At 47.8% G+C, this 17973-nt stretch overlaps 1 protein-coding gene across 1 annotated transcript in view; it reads left to right on the top strand.

The window, feature by feature from the left end:
• The first annotated feature begins 1046 nt into the window (after positions 1–1046).
• Positions 1047–17973, top strand: part of PISD (phosphatidylserine decarboxylase) — a 25717-nt gene continuing 8790 nt past the window's right edge. Inside the window, exons 1-2 of the mRNA XM_045289562.1 lie at positions 1047–1244; positions 4154–4458. Coding sequence (XP_045145497.1) covers positions 1047–1244; positions 4154–4458 — 503 coding nt within the window. The remainder of the gene's footprint in view (positions 1245–4153; positions 4459–17973) is intronic.

Genomic DNA, 17973 nt, shown 5'->3' with positions numbered 1-17973 from the left:
GTCTCTTAGACTGTGCCAACCACTAATCGGGGTTGCGTCTCTAGACTTATTCTAGGCACTTGGTATAAATGGAACCATGCAACCTGTGGCTTTTTGTGACGAGCTTCTGTCACATAATGTTTTCAGGGTCCATGTCTTAGCATGTCTCAGACCGTCATTCCTTTTGGTTGTGAAACCCCATCTTATCTTGTTAACCTCTTCATAAGTTGAAGGGCATTTGGGTTGCTTCCAATTTTAGAATGATGCTTCTCTGAATATTTGCACCCAGACTTGTGTGGGGACGTAGTTTTCCTTTCTCTTGGGTTCGGATCGCCGATCATGGTAATTGTGTGTTTAACTTTTAGTGCGGACTGTCTAGCTGTTTTTCAAAGCGATTGACCAGTTTATAGTCCCAACAGCTATGGCAAGGGTTCCAGTTTTTCCACATCCTTGTCAGTGCTTGTTATGATCTGTCGCCATTCTAGTGGGTGTGAAGTGGTTTTGATTTGAATTTCCCTTCTGGCTAATGACATTGAGCAACTTTTCCTGTGCTCGCTGGCCATTTGTATCTCTGTCTAGACAAATGCGTTGCCCGTTTTTAAATTGGGTTGTCTTTTTGTTTTATATCATTTGTCGTGTTGTATGATTTTCTTTCTCTTTTTTTGCATTTGGAAACAACAGTGCTCCATCCGAATGGAACCTGGATTATAAAAGCAAGACTAGAGATGCCTGGTGGGAAATGGTACCTGGCACTGAGTCCTGTCCATTTTGGAAGCAAACTGGACACCTTTGATTAGTTTATTAATCTCCTTTGGGTCCCATCTTAAATTGTGTGATTGGAACTATTGTGGCATGAGAGCTTCGTCTTTAACGCAGAAAGGTGCCTGTTAAGGAGAGAATTTGGAGGGAAAAGGTCCCCGAAGGGCCTCCGAAGGCTGCACTTGTCTCGCCATAGCCCTTCAGGGTCTGGCCACTCTGCCAAGGTCTCCTGGGATGCACCAGCTTTTCCTGGTCTTCCTGTTGTGTCAGCTCTGTGTGACTTCCCTGCCGCATCCCTCAGGCTCAAAATGTTCCTGTTTTTTATTACAGATGCCAGAAGAGTGCACACGCTTTCTGCTCGTGCCTTGAACCTGCTGCGGCCCGGGCCCGTTCTGTTGGCAACAGGCGGTGGCTATGCAGGGTACCGGCAGTATGTGAAGTACAGGGAGCGGGAGCTGGAGAAGCTGGGACTGGAAATTCCACTCAGACTTGCTGGTGAATGGGAGGTAGGAAGAAAGTGGAGCCACCTCAGGGCCTCCTTCAGCGTAGCTGTGCATTGCTTTTTAAATTGCCCCAGGTTTGAGGGGCTTGAAAAAGTGAAATGTGCCTTCCTAGACCTCCAGTGAGTCTGGAAGTGAAATCTTTGGTGTGGGTCAGGCTGGCCCTCTGTCTCCAGACCTAGACTCTCTCCCCAAGAGCTCTCGGACATTTCCTGCCGCTGAAACCATCGAATCTGCGCCTCTTCCTGGTGATGGGGTCCTGACCCTTCCTGCCCTTCTCGGTCCAGTCTGACCCACCCACTACCACGGACCCTATAGTTGGTTTAAAATTGTTAGACTTTTGTGATGTGGATTAGTACTCACTAGGAACCAGATTGAAGTAATTCGATTCCTTGATCAAATTTATTCTTGCTCAAATTGGGTCCCCTTCTACCCCCATACGAACAAGGTAACTGCATTCTGCGCTGTGGTTGAGCCATGTGTGACTGACCCTCGCATTGGTGCTTCCTGTGGCCCAGTGCCATGGCTGACTTAGAGTGGACTTTCAGTCAGTGTTGAACTGGAGTATAAAGGTGTAACTTCGTAAACCGGCTTCTCCTCATTCATAATATACCAAGTGGAAAATACTGAAATACCGAGGGAACCCAGATAGGTTTCCAGTCGCCTGGACAGAAGAGGCGGGAGATTAGAGGCTTCACAGGAATGTGGAATGTGGAATGGTGTGTTGGCGTTGCCTTTCTGTCCATGTCATAGCATGGAGGAAACAGGCCAGAAGGCAGGAGACCAAGATCTCCTGACCTTGACTTCTCAGTATTGTGTGAACTTGGACTCATCGATTTGTGGCACTGTACTATGAGGGGATTATCCTGGGACTCAACTCTGAGAGCCTTCCAGCCCTCCCATGATCTCTCTAGCCGTGGGCATTCCATGCTACATTTTGGCTTTCATCCAAAGCTCTCTTTTGACTTTTTTTTTTCCCTCCAATAGAATCTAGTGTAAGGAGTTCACTCTATTTCCTTCAGTAAAACTAACTTAGTCAACTGGCTGTGGAGACGATGATAGGATTGCTATCCTAAAGGATTTCTGTCAGTCCCATGTGTGTCTCTGAGGCGGCTCTTTTGCCTGTGTATACATCTTTAAGTGTGGAAACCGTTGTTTGATGTTCTTCAATGGCGGTCTCATAGAATAGAGACCACTTGTGTGATGGACTTAGCTCACTCAGCCTAACGTCGTCCAGGGTCATCCTTGTCAGGAGGTGTCATGCAGATCATCCTGTGGATAGTGTCAGCATGCTCCTGAGAGCTGGCGTCGCACAGCGCAGAGAAGGCAGGCTGGCACCTACTGTTGCTTCGTGGTAGAATTGAGGCGAAAGAATGATTATCTTTTACGAAGTAAAATTAAAAAAAAAACTTTTATTGAGGGTTCTTACAGCTCTTATCACAATCCATACATTCATCCATCGTGTCAAGCACCTTTGTACCTAGGTTACCATCATTTTCAAAACATTTTCTTTCTACTTGAGCCCTTGGTATCAGCTCCTCATTGTTCCCCCCTCCTTCCTCCACCCTCCCTCCCTCCCTCATGAACCCTTAATAATTTATCAATTATTTTTCCATGTCTTACACTCACCACTATTTCCCTTCACCCACTTTTCTGTTGTTTGTCCCCCTGGGAGTGGGGGTGGTTATATCTCAATCATGTGGTCAGTTCCCCCTTTCTTCCCCACCTTCCCACTACCCTCCTGGTATCGCTGCTCTGATTATTGGTCCTGGGGGGTTTATCTGTCCTGGATTCCCTGTGTTTCCAGCTTTGATCTGTATCCGGGTACGTGCTCTAGTCTGACCAGAATTATAAGGTAGAATTGGGGTCATGATAGGTGGTGGGGGTGTGGAAGCATTAAAGAACTAGAGGAAGGTTGTATGTTTCATCGGTGCTATACTGCACCCTGACTGGCTCATCTCTTCCTTGTGACCCTTCTGTGAGGGGAGGTCCAATTGTCTACAGATGGAGGAACTTTCGTTTTCACTTTCACTTTCTCTTTGTTGTTGCTGAGCATATGCACAACCGAACAGGCCCTCGTCACTCAGTCTAGGGGTGACCTTGATCTCGTTCTTCAGCTTTCATAGCCACTTTCACCTGCTCTTCCCAGTGGCTCTCCCCCGTTCACGGAAGCGCACGACCCTCTCAGGCTCTTGGCTGTTCTTTGGAGTTGCATTGATCTTTTTGGTCCCGTGTAGCTCGTTCTTAGAAGACCCTAACATTCAAGGCTGCCACTTTTTTACTTGTTAAGCACAACTGTGTATTGAGTAGCATTTTCAGGATCTCTCAGAGATACAGGTGAGGTCAATGTAGCCTTCCCCCACACACACATTGTCCTCGTGCAGTGGTTCTCAACCTGTGGGTCGCAACCCCTTTGGGGATCCAACGACCCTTTCACAGGGGTTGTCCGATTCATAACAGTAGCAAAATAACTGTTATGAAGTAGCTGTGGAAATAATGTTATGGTTGGGTCACCACCACCTGCGGAACTGTATGAAAGGGTCAGGGCATTAGGAAGGTGGAGAACCACTGTTCTAGTGGCTTCTGTTGGTCAGCTTACCCACAGGAAGCCTTCGTTTCCTGTATTTTCTCAGAAATTTATTTTGTGCCAGAGAAACATCAGGTTACCCCATTGTACCCAAACCATAGAGCTCAGTTGTAATGCTTTCTCTTTGAACAGTTCTAAGTAGCCTTCCTCCACCCTTTTAGATGATGGTTTTCTGAAGATCCTAACAGCTCACTGAGGGGGACTGGGCAGAACCCAAAGCAGACGGATGCCATTAAGCTCCATGCCCTTTTCACAGTTACGGCGAAGAAATGGTGTTGCGAGTAAAGCATTGAGGCTTCCAGCTGCCAGGTTTGCTACATAACTGAAGTACCTCCTTTCTACAAGGAATACTGAAAGCAAGAGAAGTATAAAAACGGAGCAAGGCCGGGTGTTTGGCCACCTTACAAGCAGGGAGGAGAATAAACATCCGACCAGGACTGATTCCTGTGAGGCCGAGGTCGGACCTCCCTCCCCTCTCCAATTTCCTCCAGTTCTGACAGCCGCTGATCATTCGCTGCAGTGGTCACATAGCACTTACAGGCAATACGATTACGGGCTTCTCTGGGAAGTAACCGTGTATGACTTTGGATCAGGAAGGACTTTTGGACTCAGAAGTAACAAGAACAACTCCAGGTATGGTTCTCGCTCAGGAGAGCTTCTTCTTGCCCTCCGCTGGAGGGCTCTGCTCTCAGGGCCTTTGGGGCAGTGTCTCCGCTCCCTGCTCTGTGGGCCAGCGAGCCTCAGCACAGCTATCTCACTCAGGTCTCCTGGTTCCTGCCTTCTTATTGCCATTGTTGCTCCTATTTCTGTTTCCCTGCAGTCTCTCACAGTCTCCAGTGTTACAGCACCTGCCCCCTCTCCTCCCTGTGTCTCCCTTTCAGCCTCATGGGATAGCAGAGCTGACCAATCTCCTCATTAGGGGTCCATGCACTTTGTTTGCACAATCTCACTCCCACAAAGGTGCCATGCACTTAATTTACATTAGCAGCAAAGTGTCCCATTACTTGGGTGGGGCTGCTAGTACCTTATTTGCATAGCCCACCCAGTCACTGTGAAAATCACAGATGCTGGCTACAGTAGTTCACTGCCCTGTAAGGTGGCTTGGCACATGCTGATGATTTGTCGGGTGGCCTGGTTCCCTGAGGACGAGTAGTCATAGAAACCTCCAGCATTGCATGATTGGAGACTGAAACCTGGCCTTTCCCTCATTTTTGGAACAGCAGGGAGGAGTTATCATCTCTGCCATGGCGCTGCTCCAGGTGTTCACGATGTCTCTCCCCCCGTGACTTCACCCAGAGGAAATGGCTCAGTAGCACCAGGACGTAGTGTCCTGCACAGAGTCCCTCCTGCATACTGTTCAGCCACTAGACATGGAGACACGTGGATGAGTGAGCACTCCCATCCTGTACAGTGTTTATTGCTGTTGTATATCCTTGGTACAAACCTTTGGGGAAGCAGCTGTGAGAGTGATAAGCGTAGCCCTTATCCAGGTGGCAGTGTATTGTGGAAATAACCTTTGTGCCTTATTCCTTGATTTGGGGTGGGGCGGGGTGGAGTGGGGAGGATTGACTGAATATGGTCTTTTTTTTGACATTTATCAAAAATGGAACATATGCCTGGAGCCCTGGGGGCATAGTGGATTATGCATTGGGCTGCTAACCTCAAGGTCAGCACTTTGAAACCACCAGCTGCTTCACAGGGGAAAGATGAGGCTTTCTACTCCCGTAAAGAGTGACAGTCTCAGAAACCCACAGGGGCAGTTCTACTCTGTCCTGTGGGGTCGCTAGGAGTCGGAATCAGTTCCATGGCAGGCAGTGAGGGAATGTGAAATATGCCAGACACTGTTTCAGGCACTAGGGGTAGATAAAGTGAGAGACAAAGTCCATTCCCTGCCCTCGAGGAGCTGATGTTGTGGGAGAGTTACGTTCTTTCCCTTATTTTCAGTGGGAAATATTGACGTTGCCATTCTCTGCTAGGCTTTTCCTTACATGGGCTCTGGCTCTTGCAGGCTCCACTGTATTATCTCATTTAAGGCAATAAAGAAGCTGTTCAAATCCGTTTAAGTGCAGAGAGAACTTTCTGGAGTGCCCTGCTAACAGATGTTAGCAGTGCTCACATCTGGGGAGGGATGGTGATTGGGGGCCCAGGGAGGGAGGACACTTTGCTATCTCTAGGTATTTTGAATCTCTAGAATCCCGTATGTTTACTTTTGTAACTTTAAGTCATGAGAACAGAGGAGCTGAGAAGTCAGGGCACACATAGCACCTTCATTGAAAGTTGGGCGCAGGTTGTGCAGAGCATGCCCCAGGGGGCTTCAGTGGAGCTGCTAGCTCGGTTTCTTGACTCTGAGGGGGCCACAGTCCTTGCGGGTGGGGTGGGTGGAGGCTGCAGCCCTGGAAGAGGGAGCCTTGGACAGTGGGTAAGGAGATCTGAGCGCTGTACTCCCTCTCCTGTGTGACCCTGAACAAATTGTTTCAACGTCCGGAGTTCTATTTTGGCAGATTTAAGAAAATGCCCCTAAAACCATTGCCTGCTTGAAGATTGAGGTTCTTTGTCTGGTAGACAAAGACTTCATGCAGTTGGTAGGAAGAATGAAGCCCAGTGCCAGCTCCTTGGGCCTTAATCAAGTTCTGTAACTTTATAACCACGTAGCCTCAGCAGAGCTCATGTTACTTCTTTTTTCAGGAAAACCAGGCCCACTGCCACAGAGTTGATTCCCACGCACCGACCCTGAGTGGGGTTGTTACTTGCTGTTTAGCCAAGTCCGACTCAGAGGAGGCCTGTGTTCAACAGGTTGAAACACTGCCTGTCCCTCCCCACAACTGAGCCTGTGTGTCAACCAGTGGTTGGGGCCACTGTGTGACTCCATCTTGCGGAGCGCCTTTCTCTTCTCCACTGACCCTCTGCGACCCCAAGCACCATGCGGTTTTCCAGGGACTGGCCTCTCCTGACCACAGGTCCAAAGTCCATGAGACAAAGCCTGATCATCCTTGCTTCTCAGCAGCATTCTAGCTGTACTTCTCCCCAGACACATCTGTTTGTCCTCTTGCCAGTCCACCATACTTCCATCTTTGCCAGCACCAACATTTGAACGCATCCATTCTCAGTGTTCCGTTTTCACATTCACAGGAGGTGATGGAAGATAGCGTGGCTTTGGTCAGGCGCACCTTAGTCCTCAGGTAACCACTTTGCAACATTTCAAGAGGTCTTGTGCAGCCCGTTCACTCGCTGCAGTGCAGCATTTGATACCTTGGCTGCTGCTTCTGTGAGACTACAAGCAAGACAAAATCCTGGACAACTTCACTTACCATGATGTCACCTATTGGTCTAGGTGTGAGGATTTGGTTTTCTTTACATTGACTTGTAGTCCGTACTGAAGGCTGCAGTCCTTGATCTTCCTCAGCAAGTGCTTCAAGTCCTCCTCACTTTCAGCAAGCAAGGTTGTGGCATCTGCATATCACAGGTGGTTAAATAAGCCTTCCTCTGATCCTCACGCTGCATTCTTCCCCACATCATCCAGCTTTCCTGATTATTTGCTCAGCTTACTGATCGAATGAGTATGGTAAGAGTTTACAACCTTGATGCAAACCTTTCCTGATTCTAAACCATGCAGTATTCCCTTGTTCTGACACTACTGCCTCTAGATCCATATACAAAATCTGCATGAGGACAATGAAGTGTTCTGGAAATCCCTTTCTTCTCAAAGCTATCCCTACTTTGTTAGGATCCACGCTGTCGAATGCCTTTGCACAGTCAATGAAACGCAAGTCAACATCTTTCTGGTAGTCTCTGCTTTCAGCCAAGATCCATCTGACAGGGCAATGATGCCCTTGCTCCACATCTTCTGGGTCCAGCCGGAACCTCTGGCAGCTCCCTGTCCATGTACAGCCGCGACCATTGTTGGATGATCTTCAGCAAAACTTTATTTGCATATGATAGTAATGATATTGTTCGATAACTTTTGCTTTCTGTTGGGTGACCTTTCTCTGGAATGGGTACAAATATGGATCTCTTCCAGTCAGTTGGCCAAATAACTATCTTCCAAATTAACATGGCATAGGCCAGTGAGTGCTTTCAGAGCTTCATCAGCTTGTTTAAACATTTCAATTGGTACCCCATTGAGATAGTTAATGTTTATTGTGCCAACATGGCCAATGAACACATGTGGGGTTAATTGAAGGAAGGAAAGATAAATGGCTTGGCGAACCTCGCCTTTCTTGTCTCTTGCTCTTTGATTATTGGACCAGTGTGTGGCTGCCTTGCTTTTTCTGTGCCTCAGTTTGCAAACTACACTACCTGTGGGACACCTAACCCATGGACTGTGTCGCTGTAATTTGAGGTTCCTTCAAGACCTGCTTCGCCACACCATTGGAATTTACATCTCTTGAGCTGGGGACTGTCGGACCCTGTCATCTGGCTGACTATTAGTGACCTGCCTTGCTGTTTGCTGCCTGTGCCCAGATAGCCTGAATTGCTCTACAGAGGACTACCTGGAGGCCCTCAAGACATGAAGGACTGCCAGTGTCTCACAACTGTCTCACAGGAGTGAGTTGCACTGAGCCATTTGTACTGCTTTATAGATTGTTTATTTCTTATGTTATCTATCTATATAAATATATATATAATTGCTAGCATTCTGGTTTTGTTTCTCTAGAGAACCCTGTCTAACATAATTGGTACCGAGAGTGGGTCTAGAGAAATAAAATCATAAATATGGGCTTCTTAAATTGACTCTCCAGCCTGATTAGTCTTAGCAGCACTAATAATGCCATTTCTACATCCAAAGGCCTGGATAAGTCTGCCACTCTTAGTAATCCATGGTGTGAAATAGCAGAGCTAATATCTACAGTGGCACCACCGATAGATGAAGTGCCGGTTAGAGGAGAGGCTCTGAGTGATCGTGTTTGATAGTTTCCAGCAGTCTTGTCAGGATGGCAAGTATAGGGAAGCTTGTTGGCTGGTCCTCCTTACAATGGAAAGTATGATTAAGGAGAAGGGATGGTCTCAGAGCCTCAGAAGTGCGCCTCAGGTGCAGACTAACGGATTTGAAAACTTCCGCCTGTGCTACAAAGAAGAGCCTTCTCTTCCCTAGTAATAGAGCTGACATTGCTGAGAACCAGGTGCAGAGTCTCATGATGCGAGTGGCTGAATTGCAGATCTAGAGCAGTGTCTGATACCAAAGTGAGGGCATTGATAGGGAAAAGCTGGGACCCTGAAACATGGGATGGGAACATATGAGCTGATGATCCAGAAGAGGAGGATATTGAGCCCCTAGAGGCAATTGACCCACCCAGTCAATGGATTCACCCCTCCCAGCTGAAAGTATTAATTCACTATCAATAAAACAACCCTCACCTGAGCAGATTAGCCGAACTGTTCAGGCTGGGATCCAGGTGGGGCTGCATCTGTAGCATTGCCTGAGGGACATGCCTTACAAGATATTGCTGAGAGCACCCAGGAAACACCCTCACCACCCATTATTTCCGCTAGACCTGTTACTAAAATTAAGGCTCAGAAAGCCCCTAAAGGTGAGGTTGAGATGATTACCCAAGAAGAAGAAGCACGCTATACTCATAAAGATCTGCTCGAGTTTTCGAATACGTATAAGTTGGAATGGATCTATCAGGATATCCCCATAGACCCAAAAAGGGGGTGTCCTGAGGACATACTCTTTACCACAACCATAAGGAACAAGTTTGTGAAGTGGGCCCCAGCATCTCTTAAGACTCTGTAATTGCTATTTTATGTGCACCAGGATTAACAGTGGGCACTGCCCTAAGCATTTGCCCCAATGGGGCTGATTGGTCCCCGTGATGGTAGAGGGCAGGTGTCAGCACTGAATCAACAGAGACAGGGTGGGCGTGGTTATAATAGACAACAAGGTTTCCGTAGTAATCAGAGCAACCTGTCTCGTGGAATTATGGCATTGGCTACTTAGCCACGGTGTCCCTAGGAGTGAAATAGATGGGAAACCTACTAAATATTTACGTGATCTATACAGGTGAACAGCAGAATAGACAGTCACGATCACTCAATCAATTCCCAGTCCTGAGCCAGTTTACAGACCCACAACCCCTTCAATGAGGGGGAGGGGGAGGCCATGTGATAATAATGATATTGTTTGATAATTTTTGCTTTCTTTTGGGTGACCTTTCTCTGGAATGGGTACAAATATGGATCTCTTCCAGTCAGTTGGCCAAATCTTCCAAATTAACCTGGCATAGGCCAGTGAGTGCTTCCAGAGCTTCATCAGCTTGTTTAAACATTTTTCTTTTCCTTTTTTGCAAGATGTCTTGGGTGTTTATTTTATTTATTTTATTGGGGGCTCTTACAGCTCTTATTACAATGCATCCATACAGATATCCGTTGTGTGAAACACATCTGTACATCCATTGTCATCTTTTTCAAAACATATTCTTTTTACTTGAGCCCCTGGCATCAGCTCCTCGTCCCACCCTCCCCCTCTTTCCCCCATGTCCTCTTGATAATTTTTGTTTTTTGTTTAAACATTTCAATTGGTAGTCAGACCATTCTTGGAAACACTTTTTTTGCTAATGCTTTCACTGCAACTTGGACTGTACTTCCTTCAGCCCATTGGACCTTAATCATATGCGACCTCCTGAAGTAATTGAATGTTGATGAGTCCTCTGTGGTACAGTGACTGCATTCTTTCATCTTCTTTTGATGCTTCCTGCGTCATCCAATATTTTGCCTTTCTCATTTCAGTATTGCAATTTGAGGCTTGAATTTTTTCTTAAGTTCTTTCAGTTTAAGATTCGCAGGGTCGGTTCTTCCTTTTTTATTTTCTCACCCTAGGCCTTTGCACATTTCATTATCCTCTTTCACCTGTCTTCTCCAGCTGCCCTTTGAAATGTTCTGTTCGGCTATTAACTTCATTATTTCTTCCTTTTGTCTTAGTTACTCTAACATTAAGAGCAAGTTTCAGGGTCTCTGCTGGTATCCACTTTGATTGTTTCTTTCCTGCCATTTTAATGACTGTTTGCTTTCTTTGTTTCTGACGTTCTTGATGTCCTCCCACAGTTCATCGGCTCTTCTGTCGTTAGTGTTACATGCACCAACCCTGTTCTGTGGATGTTCTTGAAATTCAAGTGAGGTGGACTCGAGGTCCGTAGGTTTTAGGTCTCCAGGACTTGTTCTAATTTTCCTCCGCTTTATCCTGACCTTACATATGAGCAGTTGATGGCCCTCGGTGGCCTGTCCACTGGCCTGGTTTTAGTTGCTGATGCTGAGCTTCTGCATCTTGTCTCCCCACAGACAGTCCATTTGACTTCTGTGTATTGTGTTTGGAGAAGTCCGTGTGTGTAGTTGCCGTTTGTATAGTTGTTGTGTGTAGCTGTGTATAGATGTTGAAGGAAGGTATTAGCGATGAGGAAGTCTTTGGTCTTGCAAAATTCTGGTAAGGGATCTTTGTTTCTATCACCAAGACCCTATTTGCTAACTACTGTTTCTTCCTCGTTGTTTCTAACTTTTGCATTTCAGTCACCAATAATTATCAATGCATCTTGATTGCACTCTGATCCATTTCAGATTGAAGGCATTTGCACAATTTTTCAATTTCTTCATCACTAGCGTTAGTGGTTGGTGCATAAATTTGGATACTAATTGTGTTGCTTGGATTTCCTTGAATGCTGGTAGATAGAAGCCTATCCCAGGCAGCGTCGTCCCTTGTGATGATGACTGCGTGTCATTCTCAGCATCGTCAACCGTGTAATTTTCTGGTTGAAGATGACCAATTCCAGCCCATTTCAGCTCAGCCTAGGATATCAATCTTTATCCGTTCTGTTTAGTTTTGGATGGCTTCCAATTTTCCTTGATTCATACTTCATAGGTCCCAGGTTCTGATTATTAGTAGATTTTTGCAGCTGTTTCTTGTTTTGAGTTATGCCCTACAGCAAGTGAAGGTGCTGAAGTCTTTACTCCCCGGGCTTTCTTCCTCTGTGTCCTTATGGCAGACTCTGCTGTTGGACGGCGGCTCTTCCTCTGGCTTCCCTGGAGTGCCTTCTGACCTGGGGACCTCGTCTTCTCGCACTCTCTCTGACAGTATTTCGAAGCTATGTATAAGGTTTTCAGTGCTTACTTCCTTCGAAGTGGAAAGCCAATTCCCTTTTCATAGTCCTTGCTTAGTCTGGAAGCTCCGCTGACACCTGTTCACTGTGGGTGACCCTGCTGGCACTTGAAATACGAACGACCGCTTCCAGCATCCCAGCAACACACGTCACCACAGTACAACACACTGATAGACAAGTGGTGGCGACCCTTGATGCAGTCTGTAAATCTTTACAGGAGCAGAGAGCCTCACCTTTTTCCCACTAATGAGTCTGAACCAGGCCCTTGCCATTGGGACATTGACCTGACAGTGCCACCAAGTGTTCAGAAATCTCGAGTCAGAAGCAGCTGGGTCCCCAAAGTGGAAATAGCTTTGTTATTTCCCGTTTACAACATTTAGTATTCATCTTTTTTTAATCAACAAGCACTATAAATCCTGAAGAAGAAAACAAAATGGCTCATAATCCTACCTTCTCTGGGAAGCCATAGTTAATGTTGTCCCAGCTTTTGGCAAGGCTTAGGCTTAATCTGAGGTTTAGGCTTAGGCTTTATTTGTAACCACTTTTTTTTCTCTTTTAAATGATACATGAGTGTCAACATTCAAATAGTTAATGAACTTTAATAATAAGTCTAACATTCTCACTTCCTAATCTTATTCTAGAAGCAAGTACAGTGAACACTCGTTTACCACGGTTAATCGGTTCTAGACCCTACCGTGATAAATGAAATTCCGCGAAGTAGGATTCCTTATTTGTAAATCAAATATTTTCGTAGTTAGAGCATAGAGGATTGCAGAAGAGGATTCTGGTTGAGGTTTGTCTGCTGTAAAACGCTGATAGAGCTGCCTTGCCTTCTCCTGGATGACTATCGAATCCAACGGAATGTTTTTCTTGCGCCTGCCATTGATCCAAACGGCTAGGACAGACTCCGTTTTTACTATGAACTTATTACGACTTGTCACGATGCTCTTTGCTTCCTTGTTGAAAGTGAAAGTAGCCGTAGCACGGATGTTTTTTTCCTCTTTACGGATGGAGCGAACGGAAGACTCATTCAAGTCGAAATGGCGTGCAACCTCCACGATTTTCTTGCCATCTTTGATCATATCCAAAAGTTTTACCTTTTCCTGGATGGTGAGCATCTTCCTCTGGCGCTTATTTTTATTGTCAGAAGGCTTAGAAGAAGCAGCTCGTTTAGGAGCCATCATAAGGCTTAGATAGCCAAAAAAAAAAAAAAAAAGGCTTAGATAAAATTTCTTAAAAATCGCAAACAATTACAGTACACTGTACAAAAGCAAAAATGCATCTGATATGTAGCGATGCAGAACAGAAGCGTGTACAGTATGAGCCAATCAGTGGCAGTAATGACAGAGCATGCGCTGTTACGCAAAAACCGCGATAGAGCGAAGCCGCGGAAGTCGAAGCGCGAAGTGGCGAGGGTTCACTGTACATTAAAGAATTTATGGCCTGTCTTCCCCCCGACCCCCCAAATTCTCCATACAGACACCTGTTTTGTCACTCAGCTGATTTCGATTTTAAAGGTGTAGTGCAATGGATTTGGGGGATGTAGACACTTGTGTATCCACTCCACCCAAAAGGTAGGAGAGCATGTCTATCACCCGAGAAAGCTCCCTCAGGTCCCTGGATCACCCCCAGCCACCTGTCCTTCCAGGCAGTCGCTGGAGTGCTCTCCTCCAAGGTAGACTTTTAAACAATTTCATATAAATCGTGCATGGCATATTGCACCCAGCTCATTATTTTTCAGACTCACCTGCATGTTATTGGGAATGACTTCCTCTTTATTGCTGAATAGATGTATGCCAATTCCATCGTTACAACTGTAGTGTATACTACAATTTTTAAAAATTGTTTTTTGTGTTTCACTACTGCGAATAAAGCCAATATGAATCATTGCATGCGAGTCTTTGGCTGCCCCCCACCCACCCCCTTCCTCCCCTCTCATTTCTCATTTAAATGACATAGGACCAAGGGCCTGATCCTAGGCTTAATGCATATCTGTTACTTTGTAAGAAACAATGAAATGGTTTTGAAAGTGGCTGTTCCATTTGGCTTTCCCACTTGAACTATATGAGGGCTCTTATGAACTTGCTAAATTCACTCATGAGTGATAGTGGCCTTTGTAGACCTTTCCATTGTGCTTTTCCCCAGTTTTCCCTGGAAGTTTTGTGAGGTTCATGGGTATCTTCCAGTTCCCATTATGCTCATATTTCCTGTAAGCCCCTGAACACATTGTGCTTGCTAATAAGAGGATACGTCCAAAAGTATTGCTCCTGGGTGATCTGTTCGCACGTGCACGTGTTCGTTCCAAATAAAGTGTGTTAAAGCATGTCTCTGTGATCAGTGGATGGCAGCAAACAAGTCCCTCAGTAACACACTGGTCTTGCGCTTGCTAGGACACCTTCGTTACAAAGAGCTCCTGTCAAAACAGTGGTTTTGGAGGGCATCTGTTGGGCCAGGTACTGTCAAGGCTGAGAAGTTAGGGCAGCCCCAGATGTTACGGTGACTGTTTAGGGGACCCACAAGGGGCCATCTTGATAGATTTTCTCATAGGACATAGAATGATCCACAGGGCTTATTTTGAAGAAATTTTAAGAAAATGGAAAACTACATTGGGGAGTAAAGGGCCAAGAAAGGGGCCCCAAGGACTTTTTTCCATCACAACAGTGCGCCTGCCCCTTCTCCATGGGCTGTCTGCCGAGAATTCCCCCGGGAAACCTCACCGCATCCCTCTCCAGCCCTGATCTTGCCCCTTCAGATCTCTTGTGGTTCCCTAGGCTCAAAGCCCAAGGAAGAGGGGCCTGATCTGAGTGCCTCAGGGAAGCCAAGCTGCTGTTGGGATGCGGTGGACACTGGAGTTGGAGGAACGGGCTGGAGGGATGGGAACGCCGCCTGGAGAAGGGCATCGACCTAGATGGAGGATTTTCACGAAACAATAGCTTCACGTGTGGATTTTTTTTTTTTTTGGGTGAAATAACGCTTTCTCTGATTCTGTACTAACACTTTTTTGCTTAACCCTCCTATGCTTGCTTCTGCTTGGAGCCCTTTGGAAGCATACTGCAAACTTCGGGGGCTTTGGGGTGTGTGTGTGGGGTGTGTGTGTGTGTGTGTGTGTGTGTGTGTGTGTGTGTTGCAGTTTTGTTGCCTGTCTGGCACGGGAGCTGCTGGGGAGGACCCAGTGGGGAGCAGCAGTGGACGGAGGCCTGAGAGCCAAGAGCAGTGTGTCCTCTGCCCCTCCCTGTGTTAGCACAGCTTCCCGATTTCCAGCCGTAGTTTGGGATCGAAAACGATAAGGTGAGCGATTCCAGTTCATGAAAAGGCATAAGGACAAGTCAGACTATCTAGAAACAGGATCCTGGGACCGGTCCTGCATCTGCATTGTACTGGGAGCGCCCCTCCATGCCATGGCAGCAGGACACAGGACAGTATGGAGGGCGCTGGGTGCCTTGTTAACTCCCTCAAAGCTGTAGGTAGCTTTGATGTGAACTCCCATGTAAAATCGTTGTCGGTTAAATGAGAATGATGACTGAGTAATGCCTGGTCCTGTGAAGGCAAGGGGTAGACCACCCATTGTCATTGTCATCGCCTTCTCAAGGTGACCTTATCAACCCACCTATCAGATTATTTTCAGTGGCTCTCAGAAGTACATCTCCAGGCTTTTCTGCCTCCTCTCTTAGTCTGCCAGCAGCATAGTAATCCACAGGCGTCCCCTAACAGACGGTGGCCGTAGCTCCTGAGGTACATTGACTAGGAATTGAACCTGGGCCCTCCCATGAGGCAGGTGAGAATTCTACCTCTGAACCACAGTTGCGCCTCTCGTCTACTCCCGTAAAGAGTTACAGCTTCAGAAACCCACAGGGCCAGTTTGTTCTACCCTGTCCTTGAAGGGTTCTATGGGTTGGCATTGACTTGATGGCCGTGATTTATATTTATGTATGTATATATATATATATTTGGTATATAGTAGGTGCCGAGAAAACAATATTAAAATGGGTGAGTAGTCAACTAGCAGGGAAGCAGATTCTGCTTACGCAGGTACCCCATGAACTCGTGGAATGGTTTGTTCACGCTGCTGGACTGGGTCCTCTTGGCCTGGTTCTAGGTTAGGGGAAATCTCAGAAGGGCTCAGGACCGTGCTTCACTGCATAGGTGCAGAACGGAGCATGCCAGTGTGCAGCTTTAGCTGAGCTGGGGCCCAGGCCCGACTCCAGACTCCAGCCCCAGTTCCCGCCTCTGTTCTTGTGAGAGCTTTGTGCTGGCTCAGTGGGAGCTGCCTCCGTTGGCTGGTGGCCAGGGAATGGGAGAAAGGAGGACTGTGCCTGAAGATATGGGGAACTTTGATAACTTTGAGATAGAAGGGTGCCCTCAGGGCCCTGCAGCCATCTTTCTGCTGGGATCCCGCCTCCCAGAAGCACTTTACAGGTTAGTCCCAGTCAGACACTAGGGCTGTTGTTCTCTCAACTTATCTTCAGTCACTTCTGATGTAAGTTGAATAACAAACCCTTTTTTGGGAAGTTTAAAAAGTTATTGCTTCTTTATTATATCTTTATACATCTGATCGTGCTCTTTTGGGAATTTCAAACATATATGTGTAGGTGAACATCTGAGACTATAGCAACAAGTAACCTGCAGCAACATTGTATGCAAACAAACCCAGAACTGATGGTTGGTTGCCAGTGCAGTTGGTGTCCACAACGGTGCTTGGGCAGTGTCCTCACAGGGCAGAGGCATCAGAGAAGCCATGGAGGCAGGGCCACAGGGCTGGCCTGTGGGGGGACAGCCACCTGCTGAACACAAAGGGGAGATCCTCAGAGACTCGCCTCTGCAATCAAGGCCGCTCTCATGTGCCTGGGCCTCCTGCCCAGACTTTCGGGAGGCTGATGACCTGACTGTGGGGCACCATCCATCATTTGCCTTCCCTCCAGGGCCTCTACCAACCCAGGGAATGAGAATCTGCTTGGAGCTCCTGCAACCCTGCTAGCAAGCAGCTCAGGGGCTCAACCCACCCGGAGTGTACCACTGCGGCTGTCGCAAGGGCCACACACTGACCAGTGTGAGGGCAGTGCAGGAACCGGGCTGGGTTTTCTTCTGTTGTGCATGTGGGCTCTGTGAGTCAAAAACTGACCTGTTGACACCCAACAACATGAACTGGCAGTAGATTTGATTGATTTATTTTTCGGGGGACATATTTTGGCCAGGAGATTTTGTCTGTTAGGGTCTGGATGCTTGCTTGAAGGAGAGGAGGTGGGTGGGGGGAGTGCGACCTGTGGTTTGAGGAGGGGTGAGAGGTGCAGCCAGTACTGAGCATAGAGTGATTGGAGATGGCTCTCTAGGGAACCTAAAAAGGTCCCTTGGTCGACAGCCAGCCAGCCAAGCCCAGAGCCGAGCCCAGAGCCGGCCGCCTGTGAGCCTGATGGGGACAGACCTGCCCCCAGCCCCAGGAGATGTCACCCAGGGGCTACCAGCCCACCCCCTCTCCCTCCACCCCCTCACCCTCAGCCCGCCTCTCCTCTTAAAGTGGAACTCCAAGGGAGGGGCTGGGTGAGAGGAGGCTCCGTAACGGAGGCCACCCAGAGGGACGGGCTGACGGCACTGAGCCCCGCCTGCCTGTCCCCGCCTCTGCAGGCTGTGAACTGGAAGCTTCCGGGAGACACTGCCCTACCTCACATTGGGGGCCCTTCCAGCCCTGGGGTGCTGGACTCTGGGGACGGCGCGGAAGGAGACTGGGGCCTGAGGAAGTGATCCCGACAGTTTGGACCAAGTTTGGGACTTCTCCAGGCCCACGCGGGTCACGGGGTGAGGGTGAGCCGACTTCCTCCATCGTCCGCAGCCCGCCGGGGAGAAGGGGAGTGATGGCCGGGGCGGGCTGTGGGACCCGGGGTTCCTGAGGGAGGGAGCGGCACCGCCTTAGGGGGACCCCGGAGGTCGCCAGACTTGTCACCGAGGGCTGACACCGAAGGACCAACGTTTCTTTTCCTTGGAAGCGTTCGTTTAGGGGATGAGGGAGGAGTGGCGTGCTCCCAGCCCTGGGACTTGATAAAGGCCCTCTGAGCCTTCCCCTGCCCCA

This window comes from Echinops telfairi, unplaced genomic scaffold, assembly GCF_000313985.2.
Source record: "Echinops telfairi isolate 266 unplaced genomic scaffold, ASM31398v2 ScPeMD7_29;HRSCAF=101, whole genome shotgun sequence".
Taxonomy (NCBI): Eukaryota; Metazoa; Chordata; class Mammalia; order Afrosoricida; family Tenrecidae; genus Echinops; species Echinops telfairi.
This window is presented reverse-complemented; position numbering and strand designations above follow the sequence as displayed.